This window comes from Brassica rapa, chromosome A04, assembly GCF_000309985.2.
Source record: "Brassica rapa cultivar Chiifu-401-42 chromosome A04, CAAS_Brap_v3.01, whole genome shotgun sequence".
In the NCBI taxonomy this organism is placed as follows: domain Eukaryota; kingdom Viridiplantae; phylum Streptophyta; class Magnoliopsida; order Brassicales; family Brassicaceae; genus Brassica; species Brassica rapa.
Window position 1 is genome coordinate 13,461,652 of NC_024798.2, and position 25,496 is coordinate 13,487,147.

General features: G+C 36.8%; 3 protein-coding genes across 3 annotated transcripts; 1 reads left to right on the forward strand and 2 right to left on the reverse strand.

The window, feature by feature from the left end:
• Positions 1-138: 138 nt before the first annotated feature.
• LOC103864638 (somatic embryogenesis receptor kinase 4-like) lies at positions 139-15,647 on the reverse strand. Its single transcript, XM_033290504.1, has 11 exons — positions 14,991-15,647; positions 6,048-6,186; positions 5,890-5,961; positions 5,614-5,757; positions 4,987-5,058; positions 4,809-4,880; positions 4,685-4,731; positions 4,078-4,197; positions 3,657-3,998; positions 3,170-3,564; positions 139-3,075 (listed from the first exon to the last, which is right to left on the reverse strand). The coding sequence occupies exons 1-11, from the start codon at positions 15,076-15,078 to the stop codon at positions 2,761-2,763; spliced, it is 1,806 nt and encodes a 601-aa protein (XP_033146395.1). The 5' UTR covers positions 15,079-15,647; the 3' UTR covers positions 139-2,760.
• LOC103864516 (translation initiation factor IF3-2, chloroplastic) lies at positions 15,647-17,431 on the forward strand. The gene is made up of 8 exons (XM_009142271.3): positions 15,647-16,008; positions 16,105-16,164; positions 16,251-16,303; positions 16,401-16,450; positions 16,551-16,584; positions 16,697-16,769; positions 16,849-16,941; positions 17,023-17,431. Exons 1-8 carry the CDS (start codon positions 15,697-15,699, stop codon positions 17,233-17,235), a joined length of 888 nt encoding a protein of 295 aa, XP_009140519.1. The 5' UTR covers positions 15,647-15,696; the 3' UTR covers positions 17,236-17,431.
• LOC103864515 (QWRF motif-containing protein 4-like) lies at positions 17,337-25,428 on the reverse strand. Its single transcript, XM_009142270.3, is given in 7 exon segments — positions 17,337-17,567; positions 17,570-17,636; positions 17,711-17,908; positions 17,978-18,094; positions 18,160-18,279; positions 18,361-19,633; positions 21,015-25,428. Coding segments are annotated over 6 exon segments (1,788 nt in total). The 5' UTR covers positions 19,570-19,633; positions 21,015-25,428; the 3' UTR covers positions 17,337-17,490.
• Between the last annotated feature and the right edge of the window lie 68 nt (positions 25,429-25,496).

A 25,496-nucleotide genomic window follows, 5' to 3' on the forward strand; every position in this document is an offset into this window, starting at 1 on the left:
AAATCCAATTACATACACATATATAATATATACATACACATGCAGTAGAACCTCTATAAATTAATAAGGTTGGGACTTTAAAATTTTATTAATTTATAGAGATATTAATTTATCAAAGTTTCTTTTTTTTTAGTTTTTTTTTTGAATATTTTTATTAATAAATTAAGTAAATATTTATATTTACCGTATATAAATTATTTAAATTTAGAAATTTGACTTTCATATTATTTATTATCTTATTTGATGTATATTATTATGTTTCATATAATTGTTAAGTGGTTTTCGATATAATGTTATGAAATATTATCAAAACATATTAAAATATTAAGAAAAATAGAAGTATTTTCATTGTTAATATAAAACCAACAATATAATGTTTAGTTTGTACTTATATAAAATAAGTATGGAAATAGATTATTAATTTATGATTTTAATGGGACTATATATTTACATGAGAATTTTAAAAATATTATTATCTTATTATTTTATCGATTTGTGTCATATTATACATCGGCCCGAGTTGGGACCGACAAAATTTATTAATTTATAGAGATTCTTAATTTATCGAATATTAATTTATAGAGGTTCTACTGTATATGTGTTTTGAAATCTCCTAATCTAGAACTCTCCTTGCTCTAAGTCTAGATTAGTTAATCCGACGGTTATAAATGTTTTTTTTCCTCTTTAAAAGTAAGGGTAAAAGTAGTTAATTTAAACATGAAAAGTGATATTATGAATGTGGTATTTTTGACAATTTCCCATTAAAAATAAAGTTATTTCTTACTTCAAAATGCACTAGTTGATCATATATGAGACTATTATGCAAATAATTTTATGAAATAACATGTATTTTAATATTTAATAATTTATTTATATTTATAATTTTATATAATAGTGTAACATTTTATTTATTAATATTTCTGTAATATTTGATATATGTTCTAGTTATTTATAAAAGTTTTATAAAACTAAATTAATTATAACAAATATAAAGACTATAGTATAATATATAAATAATTTTGAAGTCAACGTTAAAATTTGTTTTTTGTAAAAATACATTTAAAATTTAAAATATAGAATTTACAAACTTAAAAATAAAAAGTTTTCTTGGAAATGCTATTAGTACTCCATATATTTGATTCTGGAGCTTGTTTGTTTTAAAAACTATTCCTGTCTAAACATCAAGTGGTAACATCGAGAATTTATCTTGGCAGGAGTTTTTGCATAATGGTCTCTTTATATAAATAAAAGTTAGAATTTTTTTAAAATTGCTGCAACAAAAATATAATGTATTTTCATCTAACTTTCTAATATCCTTATAATCTTCTTAAACTTGAAGACAATCAAACTTTATATTGTTTTTTTTATCGCCACTCTATCTTGTTTTTTTTTGTAGGTTTTCTATTCTATGATTATCATTTCTTTTAAAAAGATAATCTTACAAAAGATATATCTATAAATTTTAGATATGTATTTTTTTTTTGTTTTTGTGTGTTAGATTCAAATAAAATTATAGATTCCACATAATCATTTTGTTTATTATTTAATCATAAGAAGTTTCATTTTTTTTTAAAACACAATTTTACGTTTTTAAATATGCAAGTGTTTAAATCTGAGGAAAATATATCCACTTCGGAATTCATTAGAAAAATTCATTAGAACATTTTTTCAGTAATCTAAAAAAAAACTGTACTTCACTAGTCTGCTATGCAAAAATGCCAAATTTATTTGTAATATTTTATTTTTCACTAACTATTGCTGTGTTTTTGTGTGTTAAATCTAAATAAAGTAATTGATTAAATTTCATGTGATTTTTTCTTTTTCATATTTTTTTCTCTAAATCGTCTTTTTCATAGTTTATCTTTCTCTCTAAAAAAAGGAAGATATAGATCTGTAAAATTTTAGATATATTTTTCCTTTCTGTTTGCTAAAACCAAATAAAAATATATATTCAAATGGATTGTGGTTATATATGTTTTGTAATTATTTTAGTTGTAAAAGCTCTAGTTTCAAACAATATAAAGTATATTTTTGTGTGTTTGATTCAAATAAAAACATATATTAAATTTACTGTAATTTTGTTTTTTTTCTTATTAAGTCTAAAAAATATTTTCGAAGTTTTTCTCCATTTTGATATTATTTTAAAAATTTTTGGATATCCAAATTTTATGATTTGTGAACTATATATTAGATAGATTTTTCGAGAAGACTTCTTCTTGAAATCTGCTAAACTGATATTTAAATATATAATTAAAATCTTCAGTGAAAATTTATTATGATTTCATCATCATATGTTTCCCTCTTTTGTTATGTTAACATGGCAAAGCTCCTAATAAAACTAATTTAATCAATAAACAGTAGTTGTATTTTGTCAAAAGAAAAAGTAGTAGTGGATTTTTTTCTTATTGATTGGATTAGTTATATTTAGTGAAGTTTTTATGGAATCCAGGTAAATTATATAAAATTTTATATATATTTTTTAATCTACGTGCATTGATCTTAAACACCAAATATAATGAAACATAGAGAGTATACATTTAAATATTGTATAACATTGGTGTGAAGGAAATCAATGCGCTAAAAAACTTAACCATATAAAGCTCGAGCTAATTATGTTGAACCTTATTCTAGCCATGTCAAGTGAGGATTAGGATTAAATTTTTTGATACATGGTTAAGTTAACCTGTTAGGTTGTGCCCATTTTAACATCCTTATTCATAATACTTGTTGAAGAACCCACATGACCCTTTCTAAAAGAGGTTATCTTGGACCCGATAGGTAATCGTTATCAATGTGGGAGATAGATTCTGGGACGAACCCGTTAATGTAAGCTTGGGGATAGTTAAAATCAGTTGTCAACATCTCCTTTTTTTGCCACTCTTCCCATTTCTCAGCTAAACCATCTCCTTCCAGCATTCTCACAACTTCTGCCATGCTGGGACGTTTCAACGAAGAACTCTGAGTGCAGAGAAGCACCATTTCGATAAGCTCCTCCACTTCTTTATCCACGTAGTTTCCTTCCAGCTCTGCATCCACAAGACTTTCCAACTTCTCCTCTTTCAAAACCTCTTTCACCTAATCACCCACCCACCCACAAAACAAAACACACTCTTAGGAAATGTAAAAAATGATGATTATTTTTGGTACTAAAGAAGACCATGTAACATACCCAGTCAAGTAACATGTTATCATCATCAGTTGCAAGCCGAGCAAGATCGAGAGCCTTTTGGCCCGTGATGAGCTCGAGAAGCATCACTCCATACCCAAAAACATCAGTTTTCACAGAAGATTTCCCAGTGGAAAGGTACTCAGGGGCTATATGGCCAATTGTACCGCGTACATCAGTTGTCACATGAGAGTCGTTATAATTCATGAGCTTTGCAAGCCCAAAATCTCCAACCACTGCTTCAAACTGTTCATCTAACAATATGTTGGCAGCTTTCACGTCACGGTGAATGATTTTTTGGTCGCAGTGATCATGTAAGTAAGCAAGCCCCTTTGCTGCTCCCAGAGCAATATGCTTTCTTTTTGCCCAATCAAGTGCTGCATTGCCTCTAGGACGTTCTAAACAGAAAAAAATAAAAGATTTACTTACCATCCCTACAATTCAAACAAAAGTTATATTACAAAAACTATATTACTATAAGGAATAATACCTCTTAAACAAGAAGCAACGCTTCCATTAGCCATGTAGGGATAAACGAGCAATCTTTCAGTTGGTGTCATGCAAAATCCACGAAGCCGAAGCAAGTTCCTACGAACGGCCATACTGATCATCACGACTTCGGTCTGGAACTGAAGTTCCACACCCTTGGTACGTTCTTCTTTTAGCCTTTTCACAGCCACTAGCGAGCCATCGGCTAAACGTCCTTTATACACTTTACCAAAACCGCCTCTGCCCAATAAATTTTTGTAACTAAAGTCATTTGTAGCAACTAGCAGTTCACGCAAAGAAAACCTTCTGAGTTGTCCTAAGTGAACCTCTGGGTCTTCTTCTCCTGCGAAAATATGGTTCATCAAAACAGAAAAAAATGTAATGTTGTTCAACGGGAAAAGAGATGAAGAGAGTAGACTAACCAATTACATCAAAAAAGCTGTCATGTGGTCTACTTCTCAGCCACCAAGCAAGCGCGATGGCTCCACCAGAAAATATAACTACAGCAGCTCCGATTCCTATTGCTGTAACCGTTCGCTTCCCTAAGAGTATCAGATAAACACAGTACAGTTTTCTTAATAAAAACTCATTCGCATTTACCTGATGCATTGAAGAGTTTTTTTAATGGGAAAAATCCTTGATTAATCAACCATGTGAAACGTTTCAGAAAATGCGAAAGAGCTATTACAGTTTTGAGATCAAGGGCAACTTCTGTCTCTACTTAGTCAAGCTGCACATCTTTTCATTTTCAACACAGATCAATGGAATATGATTTCAACACTAGTGAAAAGTCCATTTTTCCATTTGCAGGTTATCAATCCTAATAAAGGCATATCAAATATACAGTGATTTTTTTAATTTAATATAGAACCATGAAATACTCAACCAACTACATAATGATAACCTTTTGTGTGAGTCCAAGCAAAGGGAGATAGTTAGCCAAGCGAAATGTGAAAATGTCATACTTAAATATAAAATACAAAAATGTGGAAGAAAATTAGCAGGAATCACATAGAAGAAAATGAAAACCTGAAGGTGGTGCAGGAAGCAGCCTTAAATTATTATTATTGGCAAAACTGCAGATAACTTTCAGACAATTAGTAAATTATCCTGACCACTCCATCAAGAATAAAACTAGGGACAAGGAGGGAACCTAACAGCAGTGAACTGAGAAAAGGAACCAGTAAGCAGAACATCTCCAGTAAGCCGATTGTTTGAGACATCCCTGCATGTCAGGATGATATCATTTTTGTCATAACCCAAGATTTCACAGACCAAATATTAATATAAAAACTAACAGAATGATTCAGGAGAGACAAAGTCACACTCACAGAACTTGAAGCGACAACACATCCGTCAAGGACCTTGGAAGTTCTCCAGATAAAGCATTGTTATTAAGACGCCTAACCACATATTAGAAGACCATGTCATCGACTATATAACCAGTAACGAGTTCAAAATAACAGTTAACAAACATCCAACAACTACGAAATTAGTGCATAGAGTTTTTAATGAAATGACAAAATAAAATTATTGAATTTGTAAATTTCTCCTCATAGCTTGCTATCGTTGACAGATTAAGGTCAATCAGTAGAAACTCCAAGGTGTTGAATAGTATCAGGTAGAGAAGGTGGTTCTTAAGTGAAAGAAGGAGCGAGGGCAAAGGAAAAGATATATATAAAATTTCCATTTTTAATCCGTCTGTGTTGGAATGTTTTTAGTACCCTCTACCCCTTTGTTGTAAGGCTTGCCAAAGTTTACACTGAGGGGTCTGCCAAGCCTAAGGCAGGACATTATATCATCAAATGTATCCTTTACTTTCTCAACTTTATTTTTAAAGAAGCCGAAATTTCCAAGCACAGACACAATAAGTTCGAAGTATAGAAATATATGGAAATCTATGAAAATGTAATAATAATGAAAGCTGTAAAGAGACTTGTGAGAGTATGGGTTCATACAAGTATATGAGTTTCTTTAAATTGCCAAGAGATGAAGGGATTGAGCCGCTTAGGTTATTCATGTAAAGTTCCAAGCTCACCAGTTCCGTCAAGACTCCAAGCTCCTCAGGTATTCCTCGAGTAATGTTATTGCTAAAAAGCTCCCTGTCATTAACCTTTGCTTCATTATATAATTTAATAAGAGAATTCTTAGATGGGAAGTCTACAAACAATATATCCCCCAAAAAACTTGTAGTGGTTCAAAAACAATTAAGATTGATTTAATCTGTGGCTTACAAGTACTGCAAATTTGGAAGCTGGCCAAGCTGTGGCACAAGTTGTCCAGATAGATTTGCATTCCCCAAGTCACTGAGCAAACATTAAGCAGTAGATTACCAAAAGGCTTGAATCATTTCACTTAGAAACCCGCACGGACAAAGAGAGAGCGATCTTACACACGAACAACTGTCGTCTCATTATTGCAAGTAACATGAAACCATGAACATGGAGTAACGTCAGTGGCATTCCATGTCCAGCTTTGTAATACATTCTTAGGGTCGGATAAACTAAGTCTTAGCGCAGTTAAAGCATCAACTGCAATCATGAAAGGGAATAGAATAGGTTATGAATGGGTGCACACCAAATCATAATACAGAAAACAGAAGAAGAACGTGAAAGTTCAGAGACACCTCAATTAGAACTGTACACAAATCTCTCAAGAACACTTTCTTGTATATTAGAAATCTTTTAAACAATCCTCTTAGATCTGTTTAATCCGGTTTATGCTCAGTCACACACGACTAGCGACGGACCAATTTCTAATCTCTAAATTACAGAAACTCGAGCTGAACACCCTTCACTCGATTTCCGAAGCTGACAAGAACACACCTCTTGTTCTAGCTTTTTTCTATCTTAACGCGTAACCTAAAACACTTCTAGGTAACTTGTTAAATACACGTGAAAAGGCAATATTCTACTTCCTAAAATATCGCCAACAGAAGATCTTCCTTGCTTCGCGCCAAAGCAATATCTTCTACTTCCATCAGTTTGTGACACGTCATCACGTCGTAACAAACATACCGCACTATGTTACACACTCATCACCAAGTGTAACACAGTCTAGGCACAAACCAAACAAGCTCATAATTCTTGAGCTTACATTCTCCCCCTTTTTATCTGAATGTGACAATCTACTCAACCTGTTGCAATCAAAGCTCAACACACAAGACCACACGACTATTTTCCATATCAACCATAAGGATTAGTCTAACATCATACCACAACCTTAAGAAATTAAGGTTTTTCAAATCCATACACAAACAGAAGCAAAGAAGGAAAAGAGTACGATGCAAAGTGCAACATCAAGGTTCAGTACATGGTGCATAGAATGAAACACAACAGATTCACTCATTAGAAACTTTCACTTTCTTCACTGTCCGGTTCCACTTCATCTTCCTACTCATTCTGTTGAGTCCGACGAGGATGCTGTGGATATTCTCCCCCTGAGTAGATGCACATTAAGATAAAAACAAAAGGTTAGAGACTCAGAAAATTTAAGAATTTCAACAAGTACTACTCCCTTACTCCTCAAGCGAATCCGAATGCTTTTAAGATCAGCTATGGTTCGCTCAATGTCAGCCAGAAGATCAGCGGCACTAGAGTTACCCCCTTGGCCTCTGCCTGCCTTGATGTCTTTTACCACCAGCTTAGGATACCCGGTATACTCTTCATCATCTTCAAATGACAGCACTGTCCGTTGATAGTCAATCACTTGCTGAATCAATGTAGGGAAAATGACTCTTCGAGACCTGTCAGTGCTGATGTTAGCTGCAAAACTGATGATTTGATCATAGACCATCTGACCAAAGTCAAAGCCCCTGTGATGATGAAGCATGTAGAGAAACTTGAGTCATTCCTGGTTCATTGACGTGTAGTTGGTGGTGGGAATCCAATTTGAGCACACCAGCTTGTAGAGAACTTGATTCGTCGGGGTCAGATACTTAGAGCTCATGGCTTCAGAACGTCGCACACGATTATCCGTCAGGAACGAGCACACTCGATCAATGTCTACTGCCAAGTAGTCAGGATCTTCTTCAAAGCCAGGGATCAAATACATAGCATTAATCAAGCTAGGCGAGAATTCAACCATAGACCCACGAAGAAACACAGCAACACCATCTCCTCTATTCTCAGCCGCACCCAAATTGGCAATAAACTCTTTCACAACATTTGGATGAAACAAGTCACTATCAATCAGAGTATAGATCAACCCTGACCTAACTACCACCCGTTTCACATCGAGCAAGTTCTTGTCAGTCACATCGATCCTCTGTTGAATCACAAACTCACGTGAAGCCAATTTGTCATACCTCTCAACTGAATTGCTGGTGACAAAACGACTCGAGAACGGAGTGATGTGGGAACGAAGTAGTTCGGGGTTTTCTTGATTTCGTGCTTGGAAGATCGCACGGCTTGCTTGATAGCGTGGCTCTTTGAGTTGAAAAGCTTCAACCTCGTCGTCGGTAGATGTATATGCAGCAGGCGGAGAAGACGGTGGCGGAGTCATCTTTCGGCGTTGTTTCCGGATACGTTTGCGGGAAGATCCAGACGGACCAGAAGAGGAGAGATCCGGAATAGCTGTTTCTTTCTCAGACAATCGAGAGCTTCTTCGGGTGGGTTGCATGTTTCGATTTTGGAGAGAGAGATATGGCGAATCCCCCTTTTTTTTAAAAAAAGATCCGACACAACCGATGACCTAATTTCACTCAATTTAAAACATTAGTCCCCAATCAAATATCTCAGCTCAAAAACAATTAATACGCTGAGTGTGATGCAATAGAACTTATGTGTAACTCATGCATGTAACCAGGAGCATAGACTTCACTTACATTCGTAAGAGAGTTTGCGAGTCATGAGAATTTGTGATAATAGTCAGTCCGATAGACATCAATGGATATGATGCCTGCATCTCAGGGGTATAGTCACTGAAGAACGATTTTCGCCACACATCTAGCTACCAAAACATTGTTTTTATTGAAAGCAATGAGTCAACCCAAGTCTGTAGCTATTTCTCAGCCGAGTAGCTGTCACAAACGAGATTCTGCTGTGTCCATACAGTCAACCCAACTCTGTTTTCCCACTTAGCTGTATGGTCTGGAAACACACGTTAGGCTTCTTGTGTGTCTGTTTCTCCAACTCACAGACATTCTCGTTTTATTATCAACAGGTAGTCATTACACAACTCTAATTCTAGGATAGAGATGAACTCCAGAGACAAAGTGGGGTAACACCCTGCTCCGAAACATGTATCCAAAGAAATTGGTACCATACCTGCCCAGTCAAGACAGTGATCGAAATAAGAGACAGAGTGGGATAACACCCTGTTCCAAAACGAGTATCTATCATTTCAGGCCTTTCTTTTCTTTTGTTTTGTTATGAGTCACATAACTCTTCCAGAAAGTTTCTTTTTTTTTTTTTTTTTTTTTTTTTTTTTTACTATCTTTACTTACACAACACTCATCCTCTTATGTGTTTCCTCATTCAATCCAGGCAGTGATCAATGCATCAAACGTGAAATGGGATAACATCTCAGTTCAAGATGAGTGCCCTTCACCAGTGAACCAGAAAAGCGAGATAACAAGAGTCAGGTGACAGAACTTACACAGTAGGACTTGTTGACTCAAGGTGTTAGTGAGGGGGTAGCATCGAAGCATAGAGTCTGACATTCTTACAGTGACTCTCCCCCTTTTTTTTTTGACTTACTCAGAGTTCCATGATTCCCAACGCCTTTCTAAGACCCAGAAAGGTGTTGTAATCCAGTGGTTTGGTAAAGAGATCAGCAAGTTGTTTCTCTGTTGGAACATGCTCTAATATCACAATCCTCATTTCCACCAACTCTCTCACAAAGTGATGTCTTATATCCACGTGTTTAGTACGTGAATGCTGAACTCGATTTTTAGAGAGATTGATAGCACTCATATTATCACAATGAACAAGCATGGGAGAAGAGATGATACCGTAGTCAACAAGCATTTGTCGCATCCAAAGGAGTTGAGTGCAGCAGCTACCTAGTGCAATGTATTCAGCTTCTGCTGTGGATAGAGAAACACAGTTTTGTTTCTTGCTATGCCATGAGACCATGTTGTTTCCCAAGAAAAAACAACCACCTGATGTGCTGTGTCTGTCATCTAGGCAACCTGCCCAATCAGCATCACAAAAACCTGCAAGATTCACATTAGTCTCAAATGTATAATGAAGACCAAAGTCAAGAGTGCCTTTTACGTATTTGATAATACGCTTTACTGCATTCATGTGAGATTCTTTTGGTTTAGCTTGATAGCGAGCACAAATCCCCACACTGAGGCATAAATCAGGACGACTTGCCGTGAGGTAAAGGAGACTCCCAATCATGGCTCGGTAAAGTTTCTCATCAACTGGTTTCCCATCGCTATCTCTGGAAAGTTTGGTTGTTGTGCTCATAGGGGTTTTTGCAATCTTACTTGTCTGCATTCCAAATCGCTTGATGAGATTTTTGGCATAGGTACTCTGTGACACTGTGATTCCATCGGTTAGTTGTTTGATCTGCAGTCCAAGGAAATAGCTCAGTTCTCCAACCATACTCATTTCAAATTCCTTTGTCATAGTCTTCACGAAGTCATCAACCATTTGCTTAGACGTTCCTCCGAAAATGATATCATCCACGTAAACTTGAATGATCAGCATGTCATTTCCATTTTCTCCGATGAATAGGGTCTTGTCCACACCACCTCTTTGGAAGCCAGCTTGTACCAGGAACTCCGTCAGACGGTCATACCAAGCTCGTGGAGCTTGTTTCAACCCATAGAGAGCTTTCTTGAGTTTGTAGACGTGATCCGGAAAATGTGGATCCTCAAACCCTTTTGGTTGTGTTACGTAGACTTCTTCTTGTAATACACCGTTTAGGAAAGCACTCTTGACATCCATTTGATAGAGTTTGATTCTCAGATTGCACGCCATTCCAAACAGTAGTCGTATTGATTCAAGTCGTGCAACTGGAGCAAAGGTTTCATCAAAGTCTACTCCTTCGATCTGAGAGTATCCCTGTCCAACTAACCTCGATTTTTTTCGAATGACATTTCCTTCCTCATCAGTCTTGTTCTTGTGAATCCACTTGGTTCCAATAATGTTTACATTCTTTGGTCTTGGTACCAATTCCCACACTTGAAGTCGTTCAAACTGTTCAAGCTCCAGGTGCATCGATTCGGTCCAAAATTCATCATCTAATGCCTCCTGAATGTTCTTAGGCTCAATGAGCGACACAAAGCATTCCACTTCATTCATCTTCACCACGAAACATGCCAACTTTACCATCTCTTTGAAGTCGATTTGTTTCTTTCTTGTAACTCTTTCATCAAACAGTCCGCCAATTACATCTGAAGAGGAGTGGTTTTTGTGTACTTTTCCTTGATCAAGATCGACCTTGGTCATTTCAGGTTCATCGTCTCCTTCAGACTCCTCTTTCGCTTCATTCTCAGCTTCGTTTTCAGCTTGTCTTGAAGAACTTGGCGTGACACCGTCTATTGTCTGTGTTACACGAGCCTCATAGAATCCAATGCTATCGTCAAAGACTACGTTAACATTGTCACCTACAAACTTTGTACGCTGATTAAACACACGGTAGGCTGAACTGTTCACTGAGTATCCTAGAAACATCCCTACGTCACTTCTTGCTTCAAACTTTCCAAGATGTTCTTTATCATTCAGAATGTAGCACAAGCATCCAAACACATGCATATGACTCAGATTCGGTGTTTTGCCTTTGAGGATTTCATAGGGAGTAGTCTTGGTCTTTGGCTTGACATAGACCCGATTTATCACATAGCATGCAGTGTTGATTGCTTCCGCCCAGAATCCAGATGGAACACTGTTTCCACACAGCATTGCTCTAGCCATTTCTTGCAATGTCCTATTCTTTCTTTCCACGACTCCATTTTGTTGAGGAGTTCTTGGAGCGGCATACTGATGACGAATACCTTGACTGTGACAGAACTTGTCAAACTGCTCATTCTGAAACTCACCGCCATGATCGCTCTTAATCTGAATGATTCCTCCTTTGTCCTGTTTGAGCTGAAGAGCAAGGATTCTGAAACTCTCAAGGGCATCAGACTTGTTGCGTAAGAAGTCCACCCATGTATACCTGGAAAAATCATCAACCAATACAAAAATATATCGCTTACCAGCAATGCTTTCAGGAGTTATAGGACCCATGAGATCCATATGAACGAGTTCCAATATCCGTGTAGATCTGATCTCTGAAATTTGCTTGTGTTGTACCTTGACTTGCTTCCCTTGACAACATGCTCCACATACTGTCTCTGTTTGTTTCTCCAAATCAGGGACACCTCTTACAACTTCAGCATTTACGAGTCTGAAGAGTCCATTTGTGTTCATGTGACCCAGTTTCTTATGCCAGAGATCAAGTTTGGATTCAGCAGCTGCAAAACACACGTTGGAAGGTCTCCAAAGATAGCAGTTGTTTCCTGAACGAATACCTCTCAACACGACATTGTTTCTTGCGTCAACGGCACGACATTCCTTGCTGTTGAAGATAACCTCTAATCCCTCATCACAAAGTTGACTCACACTGATCAGATTTGCCTTGAGGCCCTCAACGAAGTAAACATTTGAGAGTTTAGGCACATCAGGTCTGGAGGTTATTCCAATTGCATGGATTTTACCTTGTCCACCATCTCCAAAAGTGACTTTTCCACCTCTGATGAGTTCGAGTTTCTCAAGGTAGTCTTCATTTCCAGTCATATGCTTTGAGCAACCACTGTCAAAATACCATGGAAGTTGTGTTTGTGATGCTTCTTCAGCAGAGGTATAAGCAACATTACTCACGATCTCTGTGTCTACTTGCACCCGCACCAGGTTGCAAACTAGATCATGTTCTGCTTCAGTGTGTGACTTATCAGAACTGGTGTTTATCTTGGAGTGATTGTTCTCTTTGAAGTTTGGATACAGATCACGTTTGGCTATCCATACACAACCGTAAGCAGTTGGTTCGGTGAAGCACAGATTTAGCCTCCATGCTCTCTCATACTGATGTCTTCGAAAGTAACAGAATCTGGCGTTGTGTCCTTGTTTCCCACAGAAATGACATCCGTTTCCGAGTCTTCTTGGTTTTGGAAGGACATTCTTGTTTCTTTCAACAGGGACTCTTTTCTCTTGAGGTTTCTTTTCTTCATTAAGAGATTCCTTCACAAACTTCGTTTCAGTATCCTTTGAGGTAGATCCTTTATATCCCAAACCGGTGTTGAGACTTGGACACTGTCCCAATGTGAGTATGTGATCAAGAGTTGCAGTACCAGATGAGAGCATGCGAACCTTCTTGTGATTTTCAGTTAGTTGACTTTCAAGTTGCCTGCTTCGGTCAGTCTCTGCGGCTAAGAGTTTATTCAATCTTTGTATGTGTGTTTCAGCTTCCTTACGAACTCGTTCCTGTTCTGTCATAGCTCTCCTTAGTGCAAGAACTTCTTGATCTGACTCTTGGTCCATCGAGTAAGTTTTTGTCTTAGTGGTAGGCTGGTCAAGTTCCAGTATGTTGATCTGAGCTTTCATCATTGCTTTCTCCTTCAGAAGCTCGAGATTCTCATGACTGAGATCAGAGAATTTGTCAAACAGAGTCTTGTACTCAGTTTCAAGATCTTGTTCAAGATCATCATCCCCATCGCTGCCAGCATCAATTTCCTCTCCACTTTCTCGACCAACTAGAGCCATGAAGTTTAGGTGCAGCTCACCTTCTTCACTCCCGCTTTCAGATTCAGTGTCACTGAAACACACAAGCGACTTCTCTTTCTTGAGGATGCTAGGACACTCACTGCGTGTATGCCCAATTCCTTTACACTCAATACATTTTTGCTCTTTTCTCTTAGCAAGGGGACACTCGCTCCTGAAGTGCCCGTAACCTTCACACTCATGACACTTCTTTGTGTTCTTGCTAGAATCATGCTTGGAGTGCTGAGAGCTACTCCTTTCATGATCATCCTTTTGGTAGCGTCCATTGAATCTACCACCACCTTTCTCCATACGCTTGACAAACTTGTTGAAGTTTCGTGCCATTAAACTCAGGTTTTCTTCAATCTTAGTGACTCGACCATCATCCTTAGACTCAGCTGTGAAAGCAATGCTTTTCTGATTAGTAGATTGTCGGTCTGTTTTCTCAAGATCATGCACTTTCAAGATGCCTGAGAGTTGATCAAACTTCATCTCATCTGTGTCTACAGCCAGTGTAAGTACAGCTTTATAAGCTTCAAACCGGGGTGGTAAGCACCTTAGCAGTTTCTTCACCAGATCCTTTTCTTCATACTTCTTCCCAAGGACAGACGCTTCACTTGCCAGTTCACTGATCTTGCATATGAATCCATCAATCGGCTCATCGTCACTCATTCTCAGGTTTTCAACCTTAGAGGCTAGATGATCAAGACGTGTCCTTCTCACACTGGTATTCCCTTCAAAGTGATTTATGAGCGTATCCCACGCTTGCTTGGCAGATTCACATCCTTGTATGATCTTGAACTGCTCAACATCTACTGATGAGAATATGACAGTTAGAGCTTTGGAGTTGAATTTAGACGCCTTCTTCTCACCATCAGTCCACTGGTCTTTAGGCTTTGGACCTTCAGACTTATCTTCCAAGACAAGGTAGGAGCACTCCAACCATCTTCTACAGATGTCCAGGCATCTTCATCAACCCCTCTGATGATGTGTTGCATCCTTACTTTCCAGTGACCAAAGTTGGTACTGTCCAGCATGATAGGCTTATGAATGTGTAAGAGTTCCTTCATGGTGTCCATGAAATCCGCAGGATCTCAACCTGTAAGTAGTACTTGATACCACAGAGGTTTCCCGCTCTGATACCAAATGAAAGTTCAGAGACACCTCAATTAGAACTGTACACAAATCTCTCAAGAACACTTTCTTGTATATTAGAAATCTTTTAAACAATCCTCCTAGATCTGTTTAATCCGGTTTATGATCAGTCACACACGACTAGCGACGGACCAATTTCTAATCTCTAAATCACAGAAACTCGAGCTGAACACCCTTCACTCGATTTCCGAAGCTGACAAGAACACACCTCTTGTTCTAGCTTTTTTCTATCTTAACGCGTAACCTAAAACACTTCTAGGTAACTTGTTAAATACACGTGAAAAGACAATATTCTACTTCCTAAAATATCGCCAACAGAAGATCTTCCTTGCTTCGCGCCAAAGCAATATCTTCTACTTCCATCAGTTTGTGACACGTCATCACGTCGTAACAAACATACCGCACTATGTTACACACTCATCACCAAGTGTAACACAGTCTAGGCACAAACCAAACAAGCTCATAATTCTTGAGCTTACAGAACGAACCTTCGGCGTTTCCAGCGACTCTGAGAAGTAGTAAATCGAAAAGTAGGAATATCGAAATGAAGCTACGGGGTGTTCTTCCTTGTTCCATTTTTTCAACTTGTCAGAGTGAAAGCAGGGCCATGGAGCTCTTCAGAGTTTTGGAACCATCGGCACAAGAGCGAAATGTCTTCTTCTTGTACGCGTTTTCGTCCGGTCCACGAAATTGTAAACTGGGTTCAACTTTAAAAAATGTCAACGCTCCATGAATATTTTATTAAAAATTATGTACAGTACAAGATATTTTAGACAAATCTGCAAAAATATCTAAAAATATGTTTTTTTATAAATAAAAAAAAAACACGGAGAAAAATAACTAAAAAATATAAATGATATTTATATTTTTTACCCTTTAGGTATATTATTAATATAAATAAATGATAAAACAGTTGAAAAATAAAATTATAAAACAAAGAAAAAATTATTTTCGAATTTCTTTCCTCAAAATTTATTTTTGAATCATACAACCCTGAGATGGTAGAACACTAACTTTGAAAACGACGTAGTTTCAATAATTGGGCCCTTTTGTTGTAAACCATCCTAGTAAGCCCATAACAGTAATCATTCGGTATGGAACACTAACTTTGAAAACGACGTAGTTTCAACAATCTGCATTTCTCTGGATAAGAGCTTCTTGCAGATTCGAAGCTCCGAAGTAAAAAAAATCGCCATGGCTGGGATAACCAGCACCGTAGGATTCAATGCCGTTTTCGCCGGAATCACCAAAACGTTACCATTCTCCGTTTCATCTATCGATTCCAAACTCTACGGTCTCCGTCTCTCCACCGCCGAACTGCAATTTCCCAATTCTCCTCGCCGTGGGCTCGCCGTCACTTGCCGTTACGGTGGAGGCGGAGGAGGTTATCGTTTCTCGGGAGACTCAAGGAGAGGCAGGCCGAAAGAGGCGGAAGTAGATGAAGCGCTCGATATCGCCTCAATTAGGTCAGCTACTGTGAGGCTAATCGATGGGCAACAGAACATGGTAAAGCTTACTCCTTTTTTTTTTTTTAATTAAAGATTTGATTCAGACAAAACAGACCAATGAAAGTTGCAGTTTTTTTTGTGTTTGGTCTTTTAGCTTGGGTTAGTGTCTAAAGACGAAGCTGTTCGAAGAGCTGAAGATGCTGAGCTTGATTTGGTATGTGTAACTGACGATATCAATGTGATGCTTTAGCTTCTTGGTGTTGTATGCAATGCAATGTATGTGATTGTATTCATTTTCAGGTGATTCTATCGCCTGATGCTGATCCTCCCGTTGTTAAAATGATGGACTATAGGTGAGTATCTCTAAATGTTTATTGAAATGTCTCCTTACATATACGGAACAAGGCATAATATTAACTAGATCATGTTTTTTTATTTTCCCGTTATCAGTAAATATAGATATGAGCAGCAAAAGAAGAAGAAGGATCAACAAAAGAAAAGTAATGACTGCTCTTCTCTTCTTTGTTTTAGAGTTGGTGAGATAGATGCTAATAATAGCTAATAGCTCATCTGTTTTTATCTTGTGTTGATTTGTGTTAGCCACTCGCATGGACTTAAAGGAGCTTAAAATGGGGTAAACTATTGTTCATGCATTTTAGTTTTGTAGTTTGTGATTGTGTTACATTGGCTTCTTTAGGACTACTACTTCTCTTTAAAAGTTGTGTTCTTTTTTTTTCTCTCGACAGTTATAACATTGATCAGCATGATTATTCTGTACGTATGAAAGCTGCCCAGAAGTTCTTGCAAGATGGTGACAAGGTTGTTTGTTCCCCATATTCTTCATAAGCTGCGAGATAGTTCTGTCCCATTCAATTTATATATTTGTTTATGCACTCAGGTTAAGGTGATTGTGAGCATGAAAGGTCGTGAAAACGAGTTCAGAAATATCGCTATTGAACTCCTCAGACGTTTTCAAACCGAAGTTGGAGAGGTAACATATTCTTTTCTTTTCTCTTACACCATAGAAGTTTATGGATCATGTGAGTCACTGAAACTGTCTCCGCATCTGTAGCTTGCGACGGAAGAGAGCAAAAACTTTAGGGACAGAAACTTGTTCATCATCTTGGTTCCAAACAAAGAAATGATCAAGAAACCACAAGAACCCTCCTCGAGAAAGAAGAAGAAAATAGCTGCTGAAAATGAAGCTTTACCTGCGGAAAATGAAGTTTCGACTGCTGCGGAAAATGAAGTTTCTGCTTCAGAAATAACGACGGGTGGAGTTTAAAGCACGAGGTTAAAAGCTAAAGTTTTGTATATTTAATATTCTAGCAGAGCTGTAACAGATAGAACTAGTCATACTTGAATGATGTTCTTCGTTTGTCAATCTTGCCTTGAATCATTTTTTTGTGTAACTTACCACCTTAGTCGATACACAATTCTTTGTTTTTCTTTATAACAGGCAATGCTACAACGCAACCTAATCAATACTAGTGTTGGCAGAAGTAATGCTAGTCAAAAACATGCAATTTACAATTAGTTTTTAAGAGTTGGCCGTGGAAACTCGAAGTGTGTTTGTTACGTCCATAAGCACTTGCTTAGTCAATGGCAGCAATGGCACTCTGCATCATCTCTTACTTCTTCTTGCTTCTTTTGCAGCAAATGAGTCATGAGGCTACTCTCTTCTATCTGGATTCACACAATGAAAACCTCTGTCAACGTGTTAAAAATGAAATTCTTCCATTTTTTGTTTGATTCATTACCTCCAAGACTGCAGTTGATGCCAATAGATTTTCACATTTACCAAGCATATATTTTTCTTTTGTAGCTATAACAGCGAGATCTGAAACAAGCTTATTCATCTCTTCCATCTGTGAGTGTAAAGAGCAGATCGATGATCCCATAGTCTGCATAACATCAAGTGCTGAGGACATAGCCAACTTCAGAGATCCCAGGTCCACCTTTGATCACAAGAGATTTTACTAAGATCCAAAGTCTCTAACACTCTATGAAAAGGTAAAACCAAATACCTTTGTTCCTCCGGCTAGTGGAAGGCGGAGAGTATTTGCTTCCAAGTCTGCTATGGCACCAGCTACAGAACTAATGTGTTCTCTCTCAAGTATGTCCCAATCTTCAAGGCAACTCATCTGTTGAAACACTTACTTAGGTCACATATGCTGTTTGATGAGAGAGGCAAAGAGAGAAGACTTACCTGTTTACTTAAGATATCTTCAATCTTGATTTCTAGCTTCAACTGTTGGAGGTAGATTCTTTGACTTGTCACATGATCTCTTAGTTCTGATGTTGCATGCCAGACATTGTATAGAGTCTCCTGTAACCTCAAGATTGTTAAAAAAGATACACTTCACACTATGTCACAATAACAAGAAACGTCTTACTATAAGTAATTTACCTCTGCGATTAACCTTTGAATGTATCTGACTCCCTCAGCTCGAGCATTTGCAAACCGCCATTGTGAATATCTATTATATAGCAAGCGCAGTTGATGAACATCTTCTATGTAACTTGCCTTTTTTCCTTTCTTTACATCAGCCATGAAACTGAGAACCGAGGTTGGGCTGCTTGTAGACGCGTTGGTTTGTCTTAACCGGGAAGGACTTACACCTCTTGGTGGCGGTGTAGACGATCTCAAACAAGAGAGATTCGCGCCTCTCAAAGGACTCATCCCTCGAGAATGAGAGGAGGAGGAGGATGATGATGATGAAAATGAGGATCTGCTTGGAGAAGCAGCGCGTGATCCAGGAGCAGACAATGGGTGCACTCTAGCTGAAGCTGCTCTATCTAATGAACTATTACCATCTTCTGAGTTTGTTGGAGACATTACTAGTCCACTATTTTCATAACATGACAACAACTTGGCCGTGTCGGTGGAAGCTTTCTGCAAAGGTTTTGAGCTTTTGTTGGACAAAGACAGAGACGTTGTCCTAACCACTTTATCACCAAGATCCAAGCTTCTGTTCATAGACATTCTACTAGGCCACCGATGCTGTTCTATTAACCTACTCTGAGGACCATTCTCTGATTGAGTTACATACACATTCTTACCCTTTAGTGGACTTCTCTTCCTCTCAGGCGTATGTTTCCTTGAGACAGACGTTGAAGACGGTCTCAATGTGCGGTCAATAGAAGAAGTAACAAACGGTTTCTCCTTCTTAACAACAGGAACTGAGACTGAATCAGACTGAAATGAAACGCTGAGACTCCTCATAGTAGAAGGCCATAACCCTTCAGGTACACGACCGGTAGATAGTTTCTTAGAAGAAACAGGTAAATCTATAGATACATCACTAACCGGTGTTGACGGGTTCGTGGGAGTAGTTGGCGTTGAAGAGCGTTTCCTTTCTGCTGAAACAGCTCTTTTCGATAAAGGCTGAGAGGTTGATGACACAGTCCTAGTGACATTAGGTGAAGGACATCTTCGAGTTTTAGTGGGAGTAGGTGATCTGTATCTTGAACTGACCTCCATTGTTTTAGACCGGCGCGTGGCAGAGACTGCATTGTTCTTCTCCGCTGGAACAAGAGGCGGTCTTGTAGTATCGGTGACAGATTGCTGTAGCTTCTTGGCCATTGCTGCTCTCTTAGAACCATATAGAACTTCCATTCAAGCTATAACAAGTACAAGCTTGCATTGATTTGATTCAGCAGCTAATGCCTCCCCTTTTATTCTGCAATAAGACAGGAGAAAAGTGAGATACCTTACAGATGGGCAAGAAGGAGAAAAGCACAGAGAATATTTAGACAACCAGGTGATAAAGAAAGGAAAAGAAAAGATTACATATTTACAACCGAGACTCAGGATCAAGAATCAAGAATCTCTTTAAAGCAATCCAAGTTAAAAATATAATAAAAAAATGTAAGATCTGTGGGTGTTTTTAAGATGGTTTTCTACATCAAGATCAAGCCAAAGCAGAAGTAAAAATCCAAAAGATCAAGACATGGAGATTGAAAAAGACAATCTTTGGTCCGTGCGACAAGCTGACTTGCTTCATAACACAATAAAGTGAGGTTCTATAGTAGGATAGGGGTCCCCTATCCTAAGAAAAGTTAAAGGGACAGACAACAAGAACAGCTTGAGAGCTATGAGTTGAAAAGAAAAGATAAGAAAAGCTGTGCCTAGGACTATAAAACCAAACTGTCAAACAAGAAAGCAGTGAGAGAGAGAGAAAGGCAGGTCTAGCTAGTACTACTACTAGTAGTGGTTTAATAGCACTTTCACATAAACAGAGATATTCTTGATTTAGATCAAAAGACGTTTACTTTAAAACTAGGTTTATATATCAGTGTCATTGTCACGGGTGTGCCATGGTCTGATCAGAGATGGGCTGGACAAATTAATGGAGATTTCTGTTTTAGTCACAGACCCACCTTTCTTCTTGTTCCTCTTTGCATGAAAATCAAAAACCATCTCAAAGTTCACAAAAAGAAGTTTCCTTGAACTAAGATTTTTAATAATTCATTATAGAAGCAGTCTGATCATTATACTAATAATCAGATTCAGAAGTGTTTTGCTTAAGGGAAGAGACAAAGAGGACCACGTGTTTAGAAGAATCAGTGTCCACTCTTAAGTTAAACAGTGACAACAATGCAGATTATTATTATAGCAAAAACGCACTCGGTAACTAAAATATAAGTTAATGTTTTGACCATGTGAAATACTGATATTTCGAGCCATCAACCTTGATTCTCCCGAGAAAAATTGAAGTTTTTCTTCTTATTTTTTTTTCTTGGTTTATAGTGAAATGAGAAGAATCCAAAAAGAAAATGTATAATAGTAGTGTTTTTTTTTTATTAACATGGCTTTGTGTTGTGTCTCTGATGAAGCAGACAAGTTTTATCGATCGAAACTATTTAGAATTCATTATTTAATTTACCGAAAACTTTTCTCTGCAAATCTTAAAGTTGTTCTTCCTTCATTTAACGCCAGAAAAGGAAACAATAATCGACCGTTTCTAATTTTAAAACCAAATTAGGGTTTCTAATTTTGAATAAAAAACAGAAATTAACACACTTATAGGGATTCGAAGTGGGAAACTCTGAGAATCTAACCTGGAAATCGAGAGAAATGATCCTCCGAGATCAAAAGCAACGATCCAAGCTTAAGTGATCAAGCCCGAGAAAATTCTTCTGTGACTGTCGGCCAGATCAAAAGCAACGATCCGCACGTAGTTTGGAGTAAAACCAGGCTGGAGAGTGTAAGAATCCTCACCGGAAATGGAGAAATCTCGTCGGAGTAGCAACCGAAGAGAAACAATTCGGGGGGAGGTTTCTTTCTCTAAGAAAATGTTTTTGAATTTGAAACTTTCACAAGAGAACAGAGGAGAAAAAACGAATTTGAATTTTCCACTTTTCAAATTTCAACTATATGCTTATTATTATGGTAACCCAAAGGGAAAAATGTTTATTTCTTATTTTATTTAAATCATTGTTTTTTTTTTTTTTTTTTTTGAAGATTTATTTAAATCATTGTTGTCCCCACAAAACATCGTATGATGATGATAGTGTGATTCTTATTATTTTTGCAATATAACTTCTGAAGCTAAACTTCGTTCCTTTTTCCAAATTTAAGCAAACAAAAAAAACTCCACTCTTTTACTGTAACGTCTGGTGTGTCGTATGAAAAAAAAAGAGATAATGGATAGTTTTACTATTTACATTTTTAACTATATAAGATTTAACAAAAATGTAAGTATTCTAAACTATGTGGAATCTTATATATTTGCGTACCTAAAATATATAGCATATATAATACTTTCATAATATAATCATGTATCAAAGGAATTCAACAAAAGATTCTTTTTTTCAAAAGAACTCAAGAGACAAGCTTCTTGTATCACAAGTTTTGTTTCACAAAATCTATATCACAAGTTCATTATATATCGATATACTTAATAGCCTGGAAAGTTGTTTATAGGAATTAGTACTAATATGTTATAAGACATAGTTGTGTTTACGATTAAATTTTCTAATCGTTGAAGAAAAAAAATAAAAAAAGAGTTCATGTATAATTTTTAAAAAGGTTCCACCATTTTTTGTTTGCAAAAGGTTTTCTTTCCTTCCTTGTTACTTTTCTTAAGTGGAAAGAAATGAACTCCTCTTGTTTAAGGTTTTACCTAATTCATTTTCTCTTCTTTGTTTTCCTTTTCATTGCTAATTTCAATATGGGCCAAAGTCACAAAGTTCATTTCACTAGTTCTTTTGGTTAGTACTCTATCACTGATACAGTACTTAAAAGTTAAATAAGAAGTGTTTTGTTATATGTAGACCCTTATTGAGTATTGTTGTCACACCAATATATGGGTATTCTAAACATGGGTAAATAGTGAAAGAAAAATAATTGAATGTATACAAGTGTAAAAATGGAAGTTTGAGTCAAAAGAACATTAGAACAAAATAGTGTAACACTAAACCACAAGCTTACCTAACCACATTCATGGATTTTGGATTAGAGTAATAATGAAGCTATATACTAAAAAAAAAAGCAATGTATATAATGATTGTTATGAAATTTTTATATAAGATAAACTACGACTGTAACCAATTCAATTTTAAATTGACGAAAGTGAGCTAAGTTAGATTACCCTTCGTTCTTTTGGCGTCTGGTGTGTTGTTAAGTATATAAGCAAAGACCAAATAATGAGCATTCATGTGCTTAGCATGATTATACTGTGACCACCATTTAGTTATTGCATATGCCATGCTTGTCCAATGTTTCCACTCCTTTTTTATTAAGCCGTTGGATCTAATTTGTTCCATTCATCATATCATCCAAAATTAGTTCATACGATATCCTTTTACATACTACTTCGTTCAATTTTTTTTTCCTTAAAATGTTATTAGTTCAACTAAGAAATAACGAAAATGGACATGATCGAATGTTGATTAATTATAAAGACCTAAATGGATCATAGTAAAACATAGAAGCTCCTGGGGATTTTTAAAATGTCGGTCACTTTCTTTCTAAGACTATATGACTTCAATTTTGTAAGACAGTACTATTATCTTGGAAGTGGTTATAGTAGATGATCAAATTATCATGACTCAGTTATCAAGTTTCATAATGTCTTAACTGAAATGAATCCAATAGGATTCGAGCATCATTTTTTAGAATTTTCCTATAATGGTGAAACTGAGTTCCCCCTTTGCTGTTGATTTTTATAAATCAAATCTAGAATTAGCAAATACTTGTCCAGGAGAACACTATGGAATTTAAGATCCAGAATCCAACTTGCCAAATTCTTTTGTATTCTAAAAAAATCCTTTAAACATTGGTCAGGATAATACTTTTAAAAACAAGTGTAGAAATAAGTTTCTTAATGCAAGTAGACAAAAATAGAACAAGAGATTCATGTTTCAGTATGAGGAGAAAACAAACCGTCCTTTTGTTAATCGGTAAATTGCCAAATATGACCCAAAACTTGGTTTTAAACACAAAGATATATCCCAACTTGAATTAAATGTAAAACTAACCCAAAAGTTTAGTGAAATTACAAGTAGTTCATATAAACAAAAAAAAACAGAATATATTTTTACGAATATCTATACTATATTAAAAGGGATATATGAAGGCTTCTAAGATGTGCCACGTCGGATTAAAAATTCATCCAATCAAAAGGTTATATTTTGACATGTCACGCAGCTGTGTCCATCTGACTCTTCATTCTTCTTCACCATCTCCGTTCTCTAGCAATCACCGTTACTGCGAAACCCTCCTCATCAATCAAAGTTGCTATTTAATCTCTTCTTCATGGTTTTGTTCCATCTCCCGTTGATTCTCCTACGATATAAGCCGCTTCATCTAAACCCTGAATCAAGCCCAAATCGAAAACTATCACTAACGAAGCTACAATTACGACCACATAATCCACCGGTAAGTCTCCTGCCTCCAAAGTTTCGCTCGGACCAAAATCCATTTCTGGGAGGCCAAAAACATTGCAAAAGGTGGGACCTTTATTGGCTTAGAGCTGCTAGGATCAAGCTGGAGGTCGCTTCATAGGGTACCAGCCTAATCAGCACGTAGTACCTTTGTTAGTTTAGAATCTCAAAACACTCTATTGGTTTGTGGGTTTCAGAAAAACTGAGAACTGTTCTTTATATTTGTATGCAGGAGATCGATTTTGAGTTTGAGACTGAATAAAAGAAATATCTTACCAGACAAGGAAATAATTAAGAGGTATATACACAACATCTTAATGAATGTAGCTTTTTGCTAGGAAGCGTATAAGTTGAATATTTTTCTTCCTATTCTGCAGTCATTGAAAGATGAAACTAAAAGACTTAGCTTTCTTCAAGAAAATAAAATGTATATGGCAAATCTTCAAAAGCTCCTGCTAAAAACGAAAAGGTAATTTTTCTCCTTTGCACATGTAATAATTTCAGATACCTTGGCAACGCTGATGCTAGGGTAGGATTTGTATTCTTTAGTCTTTTTTGCTCCTTCACCTGTAATAATTTTAGTTACCTTGGCAACGCAAGACGACCTAATGAATTTATGTTGAACCTGTGAACTATATTTCCTACTTATTATTTCTTTGATTTTAACAGAGAGACAATGTCAGGAACCAAAGGGAGTATCTGGTTTGTTTACTTGCTGATAATCATATAAGGTTGACTCCCAGGCCAGAGTTTCTGAATAAGGTACCTTCGATACTTCCCTGCACTCACCTAGACCCACTGACACTACTGATGAGTAAAACACCACAGCATTGTCCCAATATTCCATCAATAAAAAGATACATATTTATCTGTTAACACTTTTAAGCAATGGAGTTTTGTGTTAATTAATGTATCGATGCAGCTCGACGATAGAGCCGTTGATGCCGTCAAGACAAAGTTCTTTAAGAACTACAAGAACTGGTGCAAATTTTTAGGACGTAAACATAGTTTAAGGTACCAGGCAACATTTTATTTTCACAAATGGCTTGAATGAGACACTTTTTTGAATGATGTTTATACTCTTAATAAAAATTCACTCATTTAATTTATGCGAAGGCTTTCTCAAGGTGCTGAAGATATACAACAGGAGAAGATACTGTATATGGGTTTTTAAATCCTTTTTAGCTGATATGATTAGTCAAACACAAGAATTCATCAATATTTACCTGCTTTTTATTCTCAGATGGCTTATGAACTCCATGGTCTTCTGGCTGGAAATGTCAGCATCGTTACTGGAGAAAATATCAAGCCTTCTTACGGTGGAGATGATGAGGCCTTTCTGCTGAAAAGGTAAATGTTTAAATGATAGGTTTATGACATCTTAATAATCTTGACCTTCTATACTCCATAGTTCTCTTTTCCATGAATTGGAAAGCAAGTAAGAATGCCACTGGCAAGGCCGCTCACTCAGATTGGTCCAACTATGATGATCTGTATGAATATTTTTGGTACGTTAAAACTCAAAGTCTGTAAATTGAATATTTACTTGGTTGGGAAATCTTAATTTTTTTTTTGTGACATTTGCACATCACTGTTATATAGGTCTCCAGATTGCTTCTATCTCGGCTGGCCAATGCGTGATGATGGAGATCTCTC